This window comes from Lytechinus variegatus, chromosome 13 (assembly GCF_018143015.1).
Source record: "Lytechinus variegatus isolate NC3 chromosome 13, Lvar_3.0, whole genome shotgun sequence".
NCBI lineage: Eukaryota > Metazoa > Echinodermata > Echinoidea > Temnopleuroida > Toxopneustidae > Lytechinus > Lytechinus variegatus.
Genome location: NC_054752.1, coordinates 8,481,814 through 8,501,881, shown reverse-complemented (window position 1 = coordinate 8,501,881; position 20,068 = coordinate 8,481,814). Strand labels below are relative to the sequence as shown.

The window sequence follows — 20,068 nt, the reverse complement described above, 5'->3', positions numbered from 1 at the left end:
CAGGTTTTTATTGTTTATCCCCTAACTTGTCTGCATGTGGGATCGCTCTAAAGAATAAGTTGAGCTACTCCAAGAGCATAATAGACAGAATGGGTATAGCCCAACTGGAAATTGACAAAATGGCACATGGCCATGGGCTAAATGGCAAAGTTATGGTTGTTCACATGGTTAGTAATAATTAATAACAAGTGTACATTTATATTGTGCAATTCATACATATACTCAACTGCGCCTTACAAAAATGTTATTATCATTATTACCCCGGTTATACCCGTGATGCCCACAGGCACCCTGGCATTCAAGGAATTTCTTCCCACCAGGTACCCATTCACCTCACCTGGGTTTAGTCAGGCACAATGTGGGTAAATTTCTTGCTGAAGGAAAACACTGCCATGGCTGGGAATCGAACCCATGTCCCTAGGATTGAGAGACAAGAGTCATCACCACAACACCACTACGCCCCAAAATGGTAGACGAACTGGTTGTAGACGAAACCATTTAAGATTAAGATTGGTGGTGATTTTTTACCTGACTGCTAAGAAAACATGAATGCTTGTAAGCAAGCAACCAGAGGACCGACGGCTTAAGGTCCCCTCCGAAGGACCTGGTACTGAGGATTGATGCCTTACCAAAGGGCACTAGCGCACCAAGTGGGAATCGAACCCGGGTCACCGGAATACGAATCCCCCGCTCTACCGACTGAGCTATCGCGCCTCCATTTGGGATGAGACCAAATGGATTGTAGACCAAATGAGAGTAGACCAAGTGGCAATGTATCCCATCATGCCTCTTTCCTGAACTTGATTTTAGCGTTGTGCAAGTACAGACAATCATCGACAAAGTAACTGTATAATGAAAGAAAAAAAGGAAAAATTAGCAATGTGCAGAGACGATCATCGACAAAGAAACTGTATAATGAAAGAAAGGAAGGAGAAAACAAGATATTCAGAATGGATTTAACTGATAGAAGAAACAAACAAGAAAATTTTCATGAAGCAACTCCATAGATTATGTCTGACCTCCTATATACCGAACCTCCCTGAAATGAATGAAATATTTCACACTCGACAGAAGTATTATAAATCATAATCAAATAAAGATAATGGGGAGTGTATGACATCAACAGCTATCTCATATACACATCTTATATATCTAAACCTGCTTACTTTTCATCCACTTTTGATATTCTTAATCATTGAGCATGTTTGGTTTTTCTCTACCTATTGATCAAAATAAATATTTTATTGGGGTGGGCTAATTCTTTAAACACATGATGCATGTCAGGCCAACCAATCACACAGCCCGGGGGGCCACTTCCATTCACGAGTGGATACTATGCGCGACCATGGGGTCTCGAAAAGCACCCTAAACACGTAATTTCCATATTCTGAAAATGCACCCCTTAACAAGTATTGGCGTGTGAAACCCTACCCTTAACAAGTATTGGAAACAAAACGATACTCGTGGCAAACAATTCCTGAAATGGACACCTAAACACGTACAGGAATGTTTTATTGTTACGGGTCCTTCGGTCGTCGGCTTTACCTCATTTGGTTTAGTATGGCCCACTCTTTCTACACCTCACGCAAATCGGACTCTAAACACAAAGTGTTGGGGCAAAATGGACATCCTTTATAAAACATTTTAATTTTGTTTTATCATCCCTGCAAATTTGACCCTAAACACGTAATTTTCCAGCAAAATAGATACCCTTGTTACATTATTTCTGTGTTTTTGACACCCTTATCATGTTACGTACGTAACGTGCCCTATCGTGAAAAAGACATCCTTTTTACATGTTTTGGTCACGCATGGTATCCACTTGTCCATGTAAGTGGCCCCCCAGGTCACACAGATATGAATAATGGCATCTTTGAGCCGCTGAAGCTTTTCAGCTTTCCCTAAACAAGAACTTTCATGACATATTATATTTGCAGAGGTGCTGTGACTCAGTGGATCAATCTCCAGACTTTGAAACACAAGGTCCAGAGTTCAAGTCCCACAACAGCACTCACGTCCTTAAGCAAGACATTTATCTACATTTGCCACTCTCCACCCATATGTAGTAAATGGATAGCCTGTGAAAAGAAATTTATTGAATGCTCAATTCCCAATAAGGGTAGCCATGAAAAGCCGGGAGCGATGCAGTACATAGAAACACTGTATTCAGCATTAGATAAAGGCTTGGTCCCACTGCACTTACGGATGCAGAGAGGATGTAAAACAGAAAAAAATCTTGCCATTTGTTGGAAAACGTTATGTAACCGTTGTGTACTCTTTGCAGACATGTTTCATGCGCTCTATATCCATCGAGCATCCCTCCACTGTGATTTCATTGTTCGCCATTTTGTCCATTGTTTAAAGCGGATGAAAACGGATGGAGCCACCCCAAAATTTTGCTTGTCCGCTGTATACGTTATGAATACGTTTTGTGTCCGTTGGCCAGTTGGACCAGGACCTTGATGTTGCAAATTATTATTACAGGTATTTGACACAACTTCATATATGTCTCTGCAGTGGCGTACCTATGATTTTTCACATGGGGGCAAATTCATCCACCCCAAAATTTTACGAGCAAAAAAAAGGTCTTCAACCACAAGTATATGGTTTCGTACCAGAAAAAAAATTGACAAGCAAAAGAAAGGAAAAAAGGGTCTTCAAGCTCATCAGGGGGGGGCAGGGATACGTCCTTTGCATGGGTTGTGACTCGTCAGGGGGGGCAGACTGCCCCCCATAGATAAGCAAGTGTGTTTCTGGACACTTACCTTGAATAAAGAAATGCTATTGGGATTGTGCTTGCATGCCAGAGAGAGTGGGCATCGAACGTCCACCAGAGAGGAGGGAAGTCCAACACTTCCAGCAAGATACAGAGGTTGATCGTCACAACGGATGCGATGGCCTTCCATAGATAAGGCTGCTGTTTTATGTTCCATAAGCTCCAAGCCACAATCAGGATGAAATTCAAAATGGCTGTAGATAAAATAATGTAAAAGACATGGAAGGTGGGGCAGCATAAAGAGAGAGAGAGAGAGGGATATATAAAGGAAGACCAAGGGAGAGAAAGAGAAGAGAGAGGAAGGTATGAGATAGAACAAAAGGGTTAGGAATTAAAGACAAATACCAGTTGTGGTAACGATCTCAAAATGAGTTTGAACCGAATCCAATGAAATTACTACCAAAGTGTTTGGATGTATAAATGAAAAATATGTGCCAAATAGCTCGAGAAGAAAGTGTGTAATTGCTGTGAAATGAGCAAGATAAGCACGGCATTCTATCAAACGTCAGTTTTTTTTTTAATTCAATTCAATTCAATTTTATTTCGTCCATAAAGGAAATTTGTCTTGGGATTTACATAATAAAAGCATCCATGGATATGATAACAATTGTTTAAAAATACATAAATGACAGACATCTAAATTAGAAATAATAATATATCATTATAACAATATACATCTACAACATGATATAAACAATAAAACATATTTGCATTTACCCTTCCCGTGCATGCCCTAAGGAAGAGAAAGCAAGGGATTCTGTGTGAAGAGTAAGAGGGAAAAGAGAGGGAAATGAGGGAGAGATGGAGAGAGGGAGAGAGAGAGAGGGGGGGGGGGAGAGAGAGGGTGAAGGGCAGGCAATGGGAAGGGGAAGAAAAAAAATAACACGTATTCAAGATAATATTAAATATTGCATTGGGATAAATGGATATTGCACGTACATGAGTGTAAAATATTATCATAGAAAATGCAAGCAATGTGTCTCTATGAGTCAGTGAGAATTTAGAAATGATGAGCAATGAACATTGCTCATTTCAATTCAATTCAATTCGGTTTATTATGAAAGACATTGTAAAACAGTCCGAAGACTGACACATACAAAGTTAACAGAAAAAAGGAAAAATACATTGAATTATATACCCACGAATTAACAAAATATAATAAGAACATAATAGTAAGATTAAATATTGCACTCGAGGTTCAGAAATATAATTACGGGGATAATGCTATGTAAGGAGAAAATAGAATGATCGGTAAAAACACACAAAAATATTGGGATATGTATTATGTTGATCGATTTCAATGTAAACTGAGGGGGGGGGACTTGTAAATTATGAAAAAGGAGGTGAAGGGAAGAAAACAATGTCATACTTTTACACACAAATTACATATAGACATTGAGTTCAATGGCATATAAAAGAGGCACATATCACAGAGCAGCATTGAGTAATGCTGTGACATGAGGGATAGTTGAGTTCTTGTATCTCTGAGTTCTGCATCGCGGTAAGTCCAGAAGATGTGCATTACGCAGGGCCGAACTGTGTCGCGAAACAGATTGACGTGGTGGGGGTAACATGTCTCGATGGCGGTGAGATTTGAGAAGACCAAGTTCAAAACTCAAGATGAGATCCTTTCTGCGTTCACATAATGAAGAGAGGCCAAAAAGAGTGAGTTGTTGAGAGTATGAAAGAGATGACGGATACAAAATCATACGAAGAGCTCGTTTTTGGAGTCTTTCAATTTCGTCACTTTGTGTTTTAGTGATTGCAGATCCCCAAACCGGAACACCAAACTCCAACAGTGGACGAATGTACACTTTGTAGATATTTACGAGATCATGCTTATCAACACCAAATTTCTTTAGAATGCAGAGGATATACAGTCTTCTTGAAGAGCGTGAAATCATGTGTTGGACTTGATCATCCCACTTGAGATCCGAACGAATCATCACACCAAGAAGGGTTAACGAGTTGACACGTTCCAAGTGAACATCCTTGATTGTGATGTCTAGCTGGGGTGGAGGGACCTTCAGGAAGGACACTTGCATGACTTTGCACTTTTCGGGTTTAGGCGTAACGTCATTTGAGATGCACCATTGACTCAGCAAATTAACATGGTCCTGCATGGAGCTTTGCTGGTTCTTTGGTAAAACCTCCACAACGCTTAAGTCGTCTACATACTTCCAACGATACCTTGTACTTATAGCAGCATCATTGACGAGTACAAGGAAGAGGATAGGCCCAAGTTTCGTACCCTGGGGCACTCTGCAAGAGAGACGCAGATGACTAGATGAGTATCCCTGATGTCGAACCATTTGATAACGCTCCGACAAAAAGCTACAGACGGTAGGTAAAACAGAAGCATCTACTCCCAGATTGATCAGCTTTTCAATAACCTTGGTGTGATTGACAAGGTCAAAGGCCTTTGTGAAATCAATTGTACAAATGTTGGCGTAACATCCACTGCGTTCCAAACTCCTGTAGATGAGATCCAGCATATCTACAAGATAATGATTGATTGAGCTTCCTTTCATATTGCCATATTGAGAAGGATCAATGTGAGGCCTGAGATCAGTCATCAACCAGTCTGCCAGAAAGCTCTCAAATAATCTTGAAAGGACAGAGGTGATCGAGATTGGACGAAGCTGGTCAAGGCAGGTGACTCGTTGAGTTTTAGGAACAGCGCAAACCGATGCACACTTCCATTTCGCAGGGAAATAACCGACTTTCAGGCATTCATTGAATATCTTGGTCAACGGTCCTGAAATTTCCAATGCGAATTCCTTGAATAGACGAGTAGGAACATCATTGGGATGAGGTGCCTTCGATGAGTTGAGGCGTTTAAGACGCTTATAGACCTCATGTTCCTGGATTACCGGCGGGGATGAAGGGGCTGGGAGATACGCTGGGAGGGCTGACAAGTCTAATGGAGGCAACACGTTGCAGACTTGGGAAAAATGAACATTAAGATTCTCTGCTATCTGACGAGGGGATTCATCCTCAGGACCCAGGGAAAATGACGGCTTCTTGGTCATTCCAGTAAGAGACCGTATCTGTCTGTGCCACTTTCCTGGTTCTGATTGTTTCAGATGCTCGACCTTGTTACGGAAGTAGGTTGATTTAGCTCTGCTAATTTCACGTTGAACTTTATTCCTTAGTTGATGGTATCGATCAAAGTTTCTACTTCTATGAGCTAGTTCACGCTGGTTAATCAGACTTCGAATTTTCGCATTGAACCACGGTTTGTCTCTTGCTCTCCGTTTAAAAGATTTCTCAGGAAAGCAACGTTTTTACTGCGTCATGAGCGTACAGTGGAGAATTTCTACCATTTCGTCAGGATCACAAGTGGCGTTAAGCTCTTCCCAGCTAAAGTCGGTGATCCATTGCCCAAACTCCCGAACAGAAGAATCACGAAAGGGTCGTATTTTTAACTTAGAAGTCTTGAGAGGTTGGATACAGTCATGTGGGCGCATAACAACAACTCGGTGGTCACTAGAAGCAATCGGGGCATGTATCACAGGGTCTTCAAACAAGTCAGGGAGGTTAGTCAGGATTTTATCCAAAACTGAATCACCCCTGGTTGGTTCGATAACTACTTGTGTCAAAAGAGCATTTTGTTCAATGACATCTGTGACGAGATCATTAAAATCTCCCATGACTATGATCAAGGCTTCCTCTGTAGAGTTGATCAAATCAGTCATTTGGATAATGTGCTCAGTTATTTCCTGACGATACGGAGAACGAGGCGGAGCATAGACAACACAAGCATAAATGTTCTTCGCTAGATGAACAGTCGAAGATGAACTCAGTTTTACCCAAATAATTTCCAGGTGTGATGGAACCAAATCATTGTACACCAGACGTGAGTTTATGTCATTTCTACAGTACAACGCGACACCCCCTCCAGTTCGATCCACACGGTCACCTCGATGTAAAGTAAATTCATGTAAGTCAAAGCAAGATGATGGCTTGTCAGGAGTGAACCAAGTTTCAGTTACTGCGATTAAACTGATACCACTGTACTGGGAGACAACAGTTGCCTCAAAATCGTCAAATTTGTTGCACAATGACCTGGCATTTAGAAGTAGTATTGAGGGCAATGCTGACGAACCACCACCAGTCTTGACATGAATTAAAGTTCTTTCTCTTTTAGATTGTGGAAAGAACAGTTGACGAGAATACATATCAAGTACTACGCTTATTTTCCGTCTTGTTTTCTTGCCAGCCCGACATCCTCTTTTTCTGCGTGCAATACCAAGAGTATGTATTGTAGAAAAGACATCGTGTGGTAAACGGGGTACTGGCTGTAAACTATTCCGTAACTTGAAAAGATTATCGCGAGTATAACGCAACAATCCATTATTCGGGCGATTGCTCCCGTCCGAAGCTATGCAATTAAGCGACATCACGAGTAACAAAGCACCAAGTAACAAAAGCGGTTCGAGTGCGGACGACCAATTGTAACGTCTATAACATTGACGTGACATGTTAGTGTACGGTACTCACTGTGCCATTGAATGAAGAAGTTCAGCAGTAGTAGTCAAATGGGGCAACAAATGAACGCAAAATGTCATTTACTGATTCCACAAAAATATATTGACCGTTGACCAAACCAGTCCATACAATCCAATAAGCACAATCGTACGTCCAAACATTGAAAATCCAAAGTAAAAACATAAATTCTGAGTAAAATAGGAGTTCAAATGGGAGAGTAAATAAAAAACGGTGCTAGCTGTAAAAACAGCGCCCTCAAGATTTAACATTAATACACTGTCCCACATATGTTTTTCTGTGTTAGTGATCATCAGAATTATCGATTTTGAGAGAAGACTTCATGATTTGCAGAGATATGTTTACATTAATGTACCAGATCTAGATGTATGACATTTTGACAAGTAACCTTGATTTAAAAGAATTTCTCATGAAATGATAGTTCGCTGCAACTACTGTCTTTTACCTTTAAGTGAAAGGGAGTTGGTGATCCGGGGGGGGGGGGGGTGGTTAAGAGAGAGAAGGGGGAGGTTAAATAGAGGTAAGTGGGGGCAAAAGCAGAACAGCTTAATATCATTTACTCTTCTAAAATAATGCTGATAGTTAATATATCTTGCCAATGAAGTATTTACTGTAGGAAAACAGAAAAATATTTTTTGACATTCAACATCTCCATCGGAGTCTGCTCTTCCATATATTTACTCTTCCATAATATATGAACATTACTTCTCAGTAACATACAAGTTAAATTTGTTTTGAAATGTTTTAATTAATATGTCGAATTCCAAACAAGAATGTGCCTTTGACTCACCCGTTGTAATATTGACCTTCATATTGTAACCGTAATCAAAACGAATCAACGCCAGAAAGCAGACGTGTCTGAGGTAGAAGAGAGACGTGACAGCAGCGATTCCTACGGCTACTTTCATGTTCATACCATTGTCCCGAACAGCAAATATTCTAGAAATAGAGACAAGAAATACCAGCAATTTGAATCAAATATTGACAAGCATAAAGCCGCAGAGAGGGGGAAGGGGCAGAAAAGTGACTGCAACCCACTAAATTGGAAGCCAAATTCATTTTGGATGATGACCTCTTTTATGTCTGTCAATTTTCCTTCTGGAGACGAAAAATGTGAGTGATATCCCCCCCCCCTTTTCCTTGTCCAATTTTTCTGCTATTATGTTATCATTCAAGTGGGTCTGTATTTCAAGACTATGTTGCATTGTGGGTTAAAATCCTGGCTAGCTTTCAGTAACTGAGGACTTGAGATGGCGCTACACAAGGCTTTTTAGTTCGTATTTGCTTTAAAGAGGTTGCAAGAGAGTTCATCAACAAGTTTCCTTTCCAACAGAGGAAAACCTTAGGGTTTTTAGTTTTGTCAAAATTGATTCATTCCTACCATGTGCATATTGCTCCATAAAGACCTTCTCTAACTTCTATCCACTCCTATATTCTAATCAATATTCCTTTATTTCAATCTATCATTGGAATGCATCTCTTAGATTTTTCTTCTTCAAAAAAATCAATCATTTTCATCTGTTTTTTTCAGTACTTGAATGACCGACCGACCAGCCAAATGCTGTGTTTCTTAAGGCCAGGGTCCACACTCCTTGTCTGCAAAATACGAACCTTAGTAATGTTGCTGTCAAGCCGGACAAGACAAGAGAATAAGCACAATAGTAGTCCATTTTCTGGAGAAGAAAAAGCAGATCACAGTGAAATAATGTTGACATTTGTTTAGTTGACCCCCTTCAGCCTTCTACTATTTCTCTTTCTATCATTTGATTTTGATGAAATATCCTGTGCATTCTGGTACTGGCACTCTATAAACTGGGCGTTGTGGCCTGCGCCTGTAATCCAAGCTGTGGGGAAGTTACAAATTGATCCAGAGGTTCCAGCCCTGGTCACGTCTTTCTGATGTTGACATTAAAGGTCAGTCCCAGACATAAATAATCATATCTGATTGATACACGTCTGACAAAACTCAAATACACACCATAAAAGTGTGGTTTAAAATTAACCCAGGTTTAATTAAACCATAGCGATCATAAAATACCACCAACTACATATAAAGCTCTACAATACCGCTGTTCATTCAAAATACAAACATTTAAACTTGTCCCCATCTACATATGCTGGCACTGCCACAGCCCTTTTTCAAGGGGTGATACCTAAAGAATGCAAGTAATTTCATGAGGCAAAACTGGTAGAAGAATATGCAAATTAGGATAGTTGAAAAATTAGAAATTTACAACCATTAATCTAATCACAACTTTACTTGCTAACTTATATTACTTTTGACTTGTTATAGGTGGTAATAAATATATAGAAATAAGGTTGACAAGAAAGAATTTATCAAATCATCTAATAATTGTGAAAGAAAGAAAAACACACCTCTGTCCAGGCTAAATCTCTGGAGTGGAAGACTGTTGACCATATCCAAGCATTTACTGCAATCTGTTGAAAACAGAGAGAAAAGAAAGTTTGAAAACCAGTTGAATGTCTAGACAGGGTTCCCACAGAAATTTGAAAACAGAATTCAATGACTTTTCCATGACTTCCTGGGAGTTATGTAGAATTTGGGATGTCACATAACTGGGAAAAATGGAAATCATGACACCAATTATAATAGCAGAATATGATTACACAGTACGGGAGTTGTGAGACATGACATAATGGAAAGCTGCCACAGCCAAGTGGTAAATGCAATTCCATGGCCCGTATTCTGAAGTCGGGTTTAACTTAAACTCAGGTTTAAAGTTGTGGTTTAAGTATGGACAGCCAATTGTTACATAAATCACTAACAGTAGAGATATCATATTTCAGCTCATTTTGATCTTAAACCATTAGTACATGTAATTGTCTAGGACTCTAGGAAGTATAAAAAGATGATTGTCTTCACTATCGATGAATCAGAAAAAAGCACAGTAAACATAAGAAAAATACAACTTAATGATAATTTTGACACTTTTGGCTTCCCATAATTTTAGCACAGAGTTAGACCATTGTCTAAGTTAAACCCGACTTCAGAATACGGGCCCATGACTTCTCACAAATTTTCCAAATTCCCTGACTTTCCATGACCAATTTTTTTTCCAGGATTTTCCATGACTGTGGGAACCCTGCTACATTGATGTTGATGTTGTGTTTAAATAGTAAAACCATTTTAGCCTATAAATTTCATACGAAGAAACCAAACACTTTTATTCCTATTTTCTTTGATTTGGCAAAATAAGAGAAGTGGAACTTTAGAGACAAACAATTTACCTTTACAAATGAAGAATCTATTTGCCATAAATTATGACCAATGGGTACCTCCTCTCAAAACCATACCCACTCAAATAATTTTCCTGGTAGTGTTCCACCTTTTTTTTCTTACAAGACTACCACACAAAAAGTAATTTGCAAAGCATAAGTTGTTTACTAATTAATTACTAATCATATTTGGGAGTATATCATATTTGGGAATATATCTTATTCAAAAATTAGTCCGTCACTCATCTGATAATAACGCATTATGTATGCTATAAATTAAATGAAAAAAAGACTCTTTTAAGACATAATAATCATATTTAAGATATATATTATATGTATATATTATATACAGTGCGTCCCAGAAAAAAAACGAAACCGAGATTCATCAATGATTTATCCTAACTTAATCATTAATAAAATAGACAAATGACGTACCAATTTAAAGCTTAGAATCTCCTCTTTCATCTGGAATTACTTACATTATTTCTCATTCACGCATGAGTGAGCAAAAACAATTTGAAGAGGGGAAACCAAAGTCACTTTGCGGGCTGTATCTGGGTTTCAAAAAGAAAACCACATTTTCAAAAGGTTCAATATCTGCTCTTTAATTTGATACCTCAATTACAAAAAATGGTAGATAATAACAAAGTTCTGGCTATTTGAAATAAGGCTTGAATCTCAATAATTTCATAAAAAATGAAGAGGTTTTACAGGCTAGCGTTCAAACTCACTCGACACTCCGTTTTGTTGACGATCAGCCATGCATTAATTCTTTTGTTACCGTGCGATAGCTTCTGTGGGAAATCGGTGAAAATACGTTTATTTAATGAAATTTTGGAAATACAAGCATCGTTTTGGGAGAGCATAACTTTTTTACTTCTTGACCATTTTCTGTGATTAAGGTATCAAATAAAAGAGCAGATATTGAACTTTTTAGGGATGTGGTTTTTATTTTGAAATTCAGATACCCCCTGCCAAATGAGTTTCTGGTATCCTTTCTTTAAATTGTTTTTGCTCACTCATTCGTGAATGAGGAATAATCTAAGTAATAAATCAGATGAAAGAAGAGATTCTAAGCTTTACATTGGTAGGTCTATTTTATTAATGATTAAGTTATGATAAATCATCACTAAATCTCGGTTTCGTTTTTTCTGGGACGCACTGTATAAGATTCTTTAAGATTGAATAATTATATTTTTCACTGAGTTATGATAAACATTAAATATTCTCAATTTCCTTCTTGTTTTTTATGTCTTTTTTTCATGGACACACTATTTAACACTTCAATACTTACCATACCCTGTGCTAACCCAACGTAATACATGGGTGCTGTATTGGGAACCTTCTTTCTCAACTGGAGAATATTGAAGACTTGAGCGAAACCATTACCGATAGAAAAGATGACAGATGCTGGTTCCTGGACTCCTAATATTCTGATAAATGGCCACTGAAAAACAAATCAAGTACATGGAGTTTGTTATCTACATGTAAACTTATCTTACAATGAAGTACAAAATTCAAGTATTATATTCATATCACAGAAAATCACAAAAAGCAAACTCTCCTCCTCCTCCTAAACTTTTTTAACATTACTGTACCCAGACAGTTCTGAAGCCAAGCACTTAAAAAAGGCAAATCCACTTTATTTTCTTTAAAATGAAAAATATGAATTTATAATCATTTCTCAGACTATAAAAAATCTTGGTGGACATTTCAAATATTCCAAAATATATGGTGCATTGCAAGCAAATGTAGGAGGAAAAACTTTACATATTATCTTTCCCTCAATACTTTCCGCATTCTTCCTTCTCCTTCATCATCTTCTTTCTCTTTCCTCACCATCTTCTTCTTCCGCCTTCTTCTTTTTACTCCATCTTCCCTTTCTTCCCCCTCCTCCTATTTCCTTCTCAATCTTCTTCTTCCTTCTCATCCTTTTCACCCCCTCCTCCTTCCTCCTACTCCTCCTCCTTCATCTTCTCATCTTCTTCTTTCCCTCCCCCTCAATCTTTTTCCACCTCATTCATCTTTTCCTTCCTTTTCTTCATCTTATCCAGTCCCCTTCCTTCTTGTTACTCTTCCTTCATCATCTTCTCTCCCTCCTCCCCCTCCTTTTTCCACCTCATTCATCTTCTTCTTCCTTCTCCTTATCCTATTTACCCCCCCCCCCCTCCTTCTCCTCCTTTTCACTCGTTCATCATATTCTTCTTTCTCCCTCCTCTTTCCACCTCATTCATCTTCTTCCTTCTCATCCTATTCATTACCCTCCTTCAATCTTCTTCTTGTTCTTTCTCCTCCTTTTCCTCCAGCCTTCATTTTCTCTAGTAATATTTACCTTGCCATAAAACTGTGGAATGGAAGAAATGGGGGTCCCCTCCCTGATCAGATGACCGACTGTCGTCCACATCGACAGGTAGCGGCACTCGTGTTTACAGTCCCAGCCAAGCATCCACAGCACTAGGGGTTGGTGTCCATGGAAGTGATTCAGCTGTTCCGGAGTGCTACAGTTCTGGTTCAGGCATGCACGAAGGAGGTTTCTGTGTACCTTGTGACGGTCACCTTCTGAAGCAATGACTTTTTGCAGAAGACACAGAATCGATCCCACAATGAGGATTGTGATGTATGGATAGGTCCTCCAGGTAGACTTCATGGCGATTTATTTATATCGATTCATCATTAAGGTATCTGAAATTTTTCTAAAGATGAAAACTCTTGTTTAGACATACAGGTCTAACAGTCATTAGATACCTTCTAATACAGCTACATGTAGTAGCAAATGCAGTCCTCACCTTTCACTATGGATCCTATTAGGATCCATGTTTTCACAAAGTGTCTCATTATACAGTGCGTATCAAAAAAAAGTTTACACTTTGAAAAAATCTTGTAAAATTATACATTTGTAATATTCTGAAGATTTTTCCACATTCTAACGTTGGTACAGATCCATTTAAGCAAATGGTGAGATATAACTGTTGAAAAATATTTCCGCTTGAGTGAGCACCGCTTACTTTTAAAAAGTTAGTGAAAAATGATTTGCGCAAAACTTTGAAATGGAAATAAAATTAAGACCTTAATCATGAAGAACACGTAGAATTTAGCTAGTAAAATTGATTTGAAGATATCTTTTACCTATTTAACTTGTTTCTTTGCCCAAAACACTCCGAATGGAGCATTGCACCCCAACCCATTCCCACACACACCGAGGCCATCGTGACAATATTTGCTTTACACTGAGCTGTGATTTACATGAAATGGCTTAGGCTTGATTTTCATTTTGTTAATCATTGTCAAGCTTTGAAAAAGTGTGGAGAAACAAGTATTAAATGAAAAATGAAATGTAAACACACTGTAAATAGGAGTGAGCTATACATGGGTCAAAAATACTTTTTTAGTAATTTCAATATGGGAAGTTTTTTTTATTCCTTGTAATGTATCTCAACATGAAAAGACAATATTTTTTCTCTCAGGTCCAAGAAAAAAGTGTGCCGGGCCAAATTGGCCACCAAAACCCCCCAAAATCACAGTTTTGGCCACAACTTCTTTATTTGGTGATCTTTTTCTTTGGTTTTGGTGTCTATTCATATGTGTTTGTGGGTAGGCAATTTGTTTTTTCCTATAATTAGTAACTTTAAACCATTATTTGTAGAGTTAAAGGGTAATTATGCCTAATTGAAAAAAAAAAAGTTCCCACAGTAAAACCAAAAATCACCCATTTATAGCCCACTCCTACTTTAAATGATAAAAACTTAGTGAAAAAATGCTGGAGATGTCTGATATAAACTATTCTTCAGATTCAGTTATGTCCTCAGATCCAGCTGGTACGAAAAGGGTAAAGGTTGTGCTTACTAAATGCTGAAAATTCACTTTGGGTTGCAAAATTGTTACAAAATGCTTGAATGTATCCGTTTTATTTCAATTGACTAAAATTGCAAGGGAAATGTATGAGAAATGTTTTGCAGGGTAAGTTTGATTTCGCCCTTTCCCCTTGACACAGCGTGAAAACAAGCATTTTTGCGCAAACAAATTTCTGCGAGCTTTACAAAAATGGAACCCACCCCAGGAATGACAAGAATCAAAATACCCCGGAACATTTAGGGTTAAAGGGGAATCCAACCCAAATAAAAACTTGTACTTAGAGGAAAAAGAAACAGACTAGCTGATAGGGGTGAAAGTAGGAACAATATGAAAATTGTAAATTTTCAGAAGTTGTTGACTAGTTATCACTAGATCATGGAGACTTCAAATTGGCTGCATTGTGATGTGGTAGTGATGCAAGGCAAGGACTGCTCTTCCATACATGTACTCCATTACATAAAATGGCTAAAACATCATTTTATAATTTCAAAAGTTTTACTTCAAATTATATTTTACTTTCATGAAGACAAAACAATATATACAGTACTACCTGGGTTATATCTATTACTGCCCTAAACCACAAATCGAGCTAGAATTTACAAAATTCATCTCATAGGTAGTGGATCCTATTACCAAACACTTCATGAATTCAATCATATCAACCATAATATTGTCACAAACTTCAACTATCACCATAAATACACAAATACACACAAAATATATTATAAATATGCAAAAAATTTCCTGAAATTTCTTTTCTCGTTTATGAATGATATCAGCTTCCAATCGTACCTTTCTTCGAATACTTTAATGTCACTTGGAAAAAATCACTGATCAGGTATTTTTACAATATTTTATTATTTTGAGAAAATAAAGACTTTGAAAACGTGCTTTAACCATTTTTCATCATCTTTCTATTCATATTCCCTTTGGAATGATGTTGCAAAGTTTTGAGCTATTGGAATTATTTTCAGATGCGTATGATGCACGCATTTGGTGACACAAGGCCGGTCAGTAATACAATTACTCACTAGATCTATCTAGGTCAGCGCTTCTCAACCGGTGGGCCGCGAAGCTCTCTCGGTGGGCCGCATGAAGCTCAAGAGAAAAAAAAATAGGGGGAAAATTAAGGTTAATTAATAATTAAATAATCAAGGAAAATTATGGCAAAAGCATTTATTTCTCAAACTGATTGCTTCGAATGTACTTAAGAGCTTTATTTTTTAAATTTCACGAACATACTTTCATCAAATGAATCGTGTTTTAAAGCGAAGGGTTAGGGAGGAAACAAATCTACTGTTGAAAAGTCTCAGAAGGTAACTGTAAGAAAATATGACCCTGTATACATTAAGTTTGGATTTATCATAACAGCGCAGTGATGCAAAACCAAAAGCAACGCGTGTCGAATGTGCTGAAGTTATGTTCAACTAAGAAAAAAGCGCTTAAACCGTCAGAGCTTCAGAGACACCTGAACATAAAACATCCAAAAAGTGCAGAAAAGCAAAAAGAGTGTTTCGAGAGGAAAAATGCTGGATTTAATTCACAGCAGTACACTTGCGTACAGATGGGGGGTGGCTCTTGGCCCCAAGTTTCTTATGACCAAGAGAAAAAAAAAGAAAATGGATACGGGTGAAATATGATATTTCTTTAATATTGTGTCAAAATTTATCATAAACTTGGATTTTGGTAATAAAAATATCGAAATTTTTGCTTGCTCTCCATGCTCGCTCGCAACATTTTATCAAAATGTATGCAATACGCCATATCAAATTCCCCTCAATTTTTGGCTCATTACGCCACTGCAGGAAAAGATCATCGCGCTAACATAATTGTCGTCAATCTTTGAGTCGAGAAAATTCGTCATATCCTTTTTTTTAAGTTTGCTAGGTGGGCCTCGAAAAAAATCTGAGAGTCAAAGTGGTTCTCGAGTAAAAAAAGGTTGAGAACCACTGATCTAGGTATATCTAGGCCTAATGCTACTTTTCAAGATTTTCGAAATGATGTTGCTTTTTAGGTTTTTATTATTCTCTTTTATTTCCTTCAATAACCATCATCAGTTCGGAGAAAATTGAAAAGTAGGCCTACTCCCACTCACACAACATGCGAGGTTAGTAATACTAACCTCGCACAACGCATGTGGTTTCATAGTGGACTTTGACGTTTTCATTCATCACACGAATGTGAGGGAATGAAAAACGCCAAACGTTTCAGTATTTCTCCACTATCGTATTATTATTTTAATAATTAAATTTGTCTTAAAAATGATTTGGAAATTGTTTATAAAAGTGTTTTTATCGCTTACCTCCGAGTCTCAACCAGGATACTCCGTTCGATCCGTCCTTAATACTGCGGTAGAAAGTACGCAAACAACAAGCGAAAAGCAATTTTTCGTATCGAACATTCTCAATTCAAGTCGTCAGCGCATAATAGGAAATTGTACCAAAAATCAACAGGTTGCATCTCATGTATATACTTATTGGTAAAGTATGCCATCTTTTGACTGGATTGAACGAGCAAGAAAATAATGCTGGTCGCCTAGAATGCAGCTAGCTTGCAAGACCGTAAACAAAGGTACGGTAGGCACTTAAGAACCAAGTTTGAAAGGACACTCGTAAAATTACGTCACTGTCGCGATGAATATTCATTAGATCGTGGTCGTGTGTGTTCAATACAAACTCTCTGCATGCATGCACTCAGTGTGTATTGAACACGCACGACCACGATCTAATGAATATTCATCGGCGAGAGTGACATAATTTTACGAGTATCCTTTCAAACTTGGTTCTTAAGTGCCTACCGGCTTGGTGAATAATATCGCGCGCCCTCTTGAGACAAAAATTGATATCCACGCTGAGCAGGAGTTATCTACGTGAAGATCACGAAAAATGCTCTTATTTTATTAAAAAAACAGCAAAGAGTATTCAACGAACGATCCATATGGTTCGGTGTGTTCAATACAAACTCTCTGCATGCATGCACTCAGTGTGTATTGAACACGCACGACCACGATCTAATGAATATTCATCGGCGAGAGTGACATAATTTTACGAGTATCCTTTCAAACTTGGTTCTTAAGTGCCTACCGGCTTGGTGAATAATATCGCGCGCCCTCTTGAGACAAAAATTGATATCCACGCTGAGCAGGAGTTATCTACGTGAAGATCACGAAAAATGCTCTTATTTTATTAAAAAAACAGCAAAGAGTATTCAACGAACGATCCATATGGTTCGGTGTGTTCAATACAAACTCTCTGCATGCATGCACTCAGTGTGTATTGAACACGCACGACCACGATCTAATGAATATTCATCGGCGAGAGTGACATAATTTTACGAGTATCCTTTCAAACTTGGTTCTTAAGTGCCTACCGGCTTGGTGAATAATATCGCGCGCCCTCTTGAGACAAAAATTGATATCCACGCTGAGCAGGAGTTATCTACGTGAAGATCACGAAAAATGCTCTTATTTTATTAAAAAAACAGCAAAGAGTATTCAACGAACGATCCATATGGTTCGGTAAGTGTTATAGAACAAGTATAATTCATAGCTATGATGTAAAGTCATAGTTATTTTAGTAAAAATGGTGTGAAAGATTCGCGTGCACCAGTGCATATGAATCCTTCACACACGAGACGATTTGAAACCATGAGTGGCCTACTCCCGACTTTTGGCTTTTCTGATGAAAATTTCATCTGTGTTTCATTTCCCTTGTGCTGCTGTTGGTGTTTGTTTTTGTTTTACTCTCATGCTTTTTATGTATAACAAATTTATAACAAGGTTTATCGCTAATCAGAACTAGGCACAATGCCACGTCATGTGATTGAAAAGGGGGCATGTTCGTCACTTCGTGAGCTCCACACACGCACACTGCGGTCTCTGCCCCCTTTTTAATCCCATCATGCTTTGCGATGTAGCTACCTCTGATGATATTTGCTGATTCGCGATACCCCTTATTTGATGATCAAATTTTTCAAAATTTCAAAAATTTAAATAATTTTTAAATTTAAGCAAAAATGAAAAAAAAGTCCCTAGGGCTAGGCCCTAAAAAGCCCCTATTTCATATTTGAATCAAATTGATTCATCAAAATTTCAAAAATTATATTACCTAATACTATATAGTGTGTGTGCCAAAAATGGCTTCTTATGACTAGTCTAATAGCAAAACAGACATAAATTAGGAAGAAGAAGGGTAGACGATACAATTCTCAATCTCATTTTTTTCAGAGATTGGCCAACATCATGAACATGAACATCAGATTAAATAGGTGGGACTGAGAAAAACTCGACAATAGCAACAAATAAATGACGGTCAAGTAACAATTTCGCCAGAATATCTTATCACATAAAATTGTACTTCAAATATCTGTAAAATTACAATGCCCATAAGACCTTAAATTAAGATATTAAGTTAATTGCCGCAAAAAAAAGAGAAGAAAATGCTCATTTTACCTTGATTCTTAATTTTCTTGCACAGCCACAGGCACAGCGGCAGAGCGGCTAGCGTTTCCTTTACGTACACACAGCGCTAGGGCACCAAGCCGGCGCGGCCGGCCGGCCGGCCAGTCAGCTCAGCTCAGACGACTCAGTCAGAGAGACGTGCGAGGACGTGACGATGGAATCTTTTTCTACTGAATATCGCGCGATTGCGTGTAATCGGGTTCCAAATTGTGTTCAGTGGGGAAATAATTGCCTGATTGCAATCGGTACTTCAAATTTCGTAGTAATAACTAAAGTTTCTGTAAGTTCAATGCGTATTTCATCATAAAATTTGCACGAATGTGAATGATAACGTCGACTCCTTAACAGAGCCCCACATATTGATTTTGGTGTAGGAATTGTAACCCATCCTGTCCCAGGCAGGGAGCTCTCGCCCGCCTTCGCGGGCGGGCCGGGAGCTCCCTAGCCTAGGCTAGGCCGTGTTTAATGGGCAGTGTATACAGCCACACGCGTGTGTCTTTACCATCCAGCCACACGCGTGTGGTTATATCCAGAACACCTATCTGTGGATACCGCCACACGCCGCCAGTAATAACAGTAAAACACGTACCGCGGTATGTAGGTCTGACCGTCTATATCACGATCAAAATAACCTCATTTCTTCATTAAATTCTTACATTCTAAACCCCTTTGATTTCTTTAAATCGTTTCAATTTCATTCTCACCGTCTTCTTTCCTTGCTTTTCTTGTCTTGTTACAAAAGGCCGCCTGTTAAATAGCAAATTTCCACACTTTTTCTACTTGTGTCGATTCTCTACTGAATCTAGGCAATGTGCGCGTACGTACGAAACCCAAACTGTGTATGTCTACTACTGTGCTGCGCTAACGCTGTATGGGTCTGCCACCGCGAAGGAAGCCAGAATCGACACAAGTAGAAAAAGAGAATTTGCTGTTAAACAGACGACCGTTTGTAACAAGACAAGAAAAGCAAGGAGAGAAGACGGTGAGAATGAAATTGAAACGATCTAAGGATATCAAAGGGGTTTAGAATGTAAGAATTTAATGAAGAAATGAGGTTATTTTGATCGTGATATAGACGGTCAGACCTACATACCGCGGTACGTGTTTTACTGTTATTACTGGCGGCGTGTGGCGGTATCCACAGATAGGTGTTCTGGATATAACCACACGCGTGTGGCTGGATGGTAAAGACACACGCGTGTGGCTGTATACACTGCCTTTAATGTAACTGTTCT

The 20,068-nt window shown here is 38.4% G+C and overlaps 1 protein-coding gene across 1 annotated transcript; it reads right to left on the bottom strand.

The window, feature by feature from the left end:
- Nucleotides 1–676: 676 nt before the first annotated feature.
- LOC121426315 (post-GPI attachment to proteins factor 3-like) lies at nucleotides 677–18,866 on the bottom strand. The gene is made up of 8 exons (XM_041622569.1): nucleotides 18,825–18,866; nucleotides 12,855–13,204; nucleotides 11,817–11,969; nucleotides 9,662–9,724; nucleotides 8,897–8,958; nucleotides 8,076–8,224; nucleotides 2,766–2,970; nucleotides 677–845 (listed from the first exon to the last, which is right to left on the bottom strand). Exons 2-8 carry the CDS (start codon nucleotides 13,167–13,169, stop codon nucleotides 782–784), a joined length of 1,011 nt encoding a protein of 336 aa, XP_041478503.1. The 5' UTR covers nucleotides 13,170–13,204; nucleotides 18,825–18,866; the 3' UTR covers nucleotides 677–781.
- Nucleotides 18,867–20,068: the final 1,202 nt, after the last annotated feature.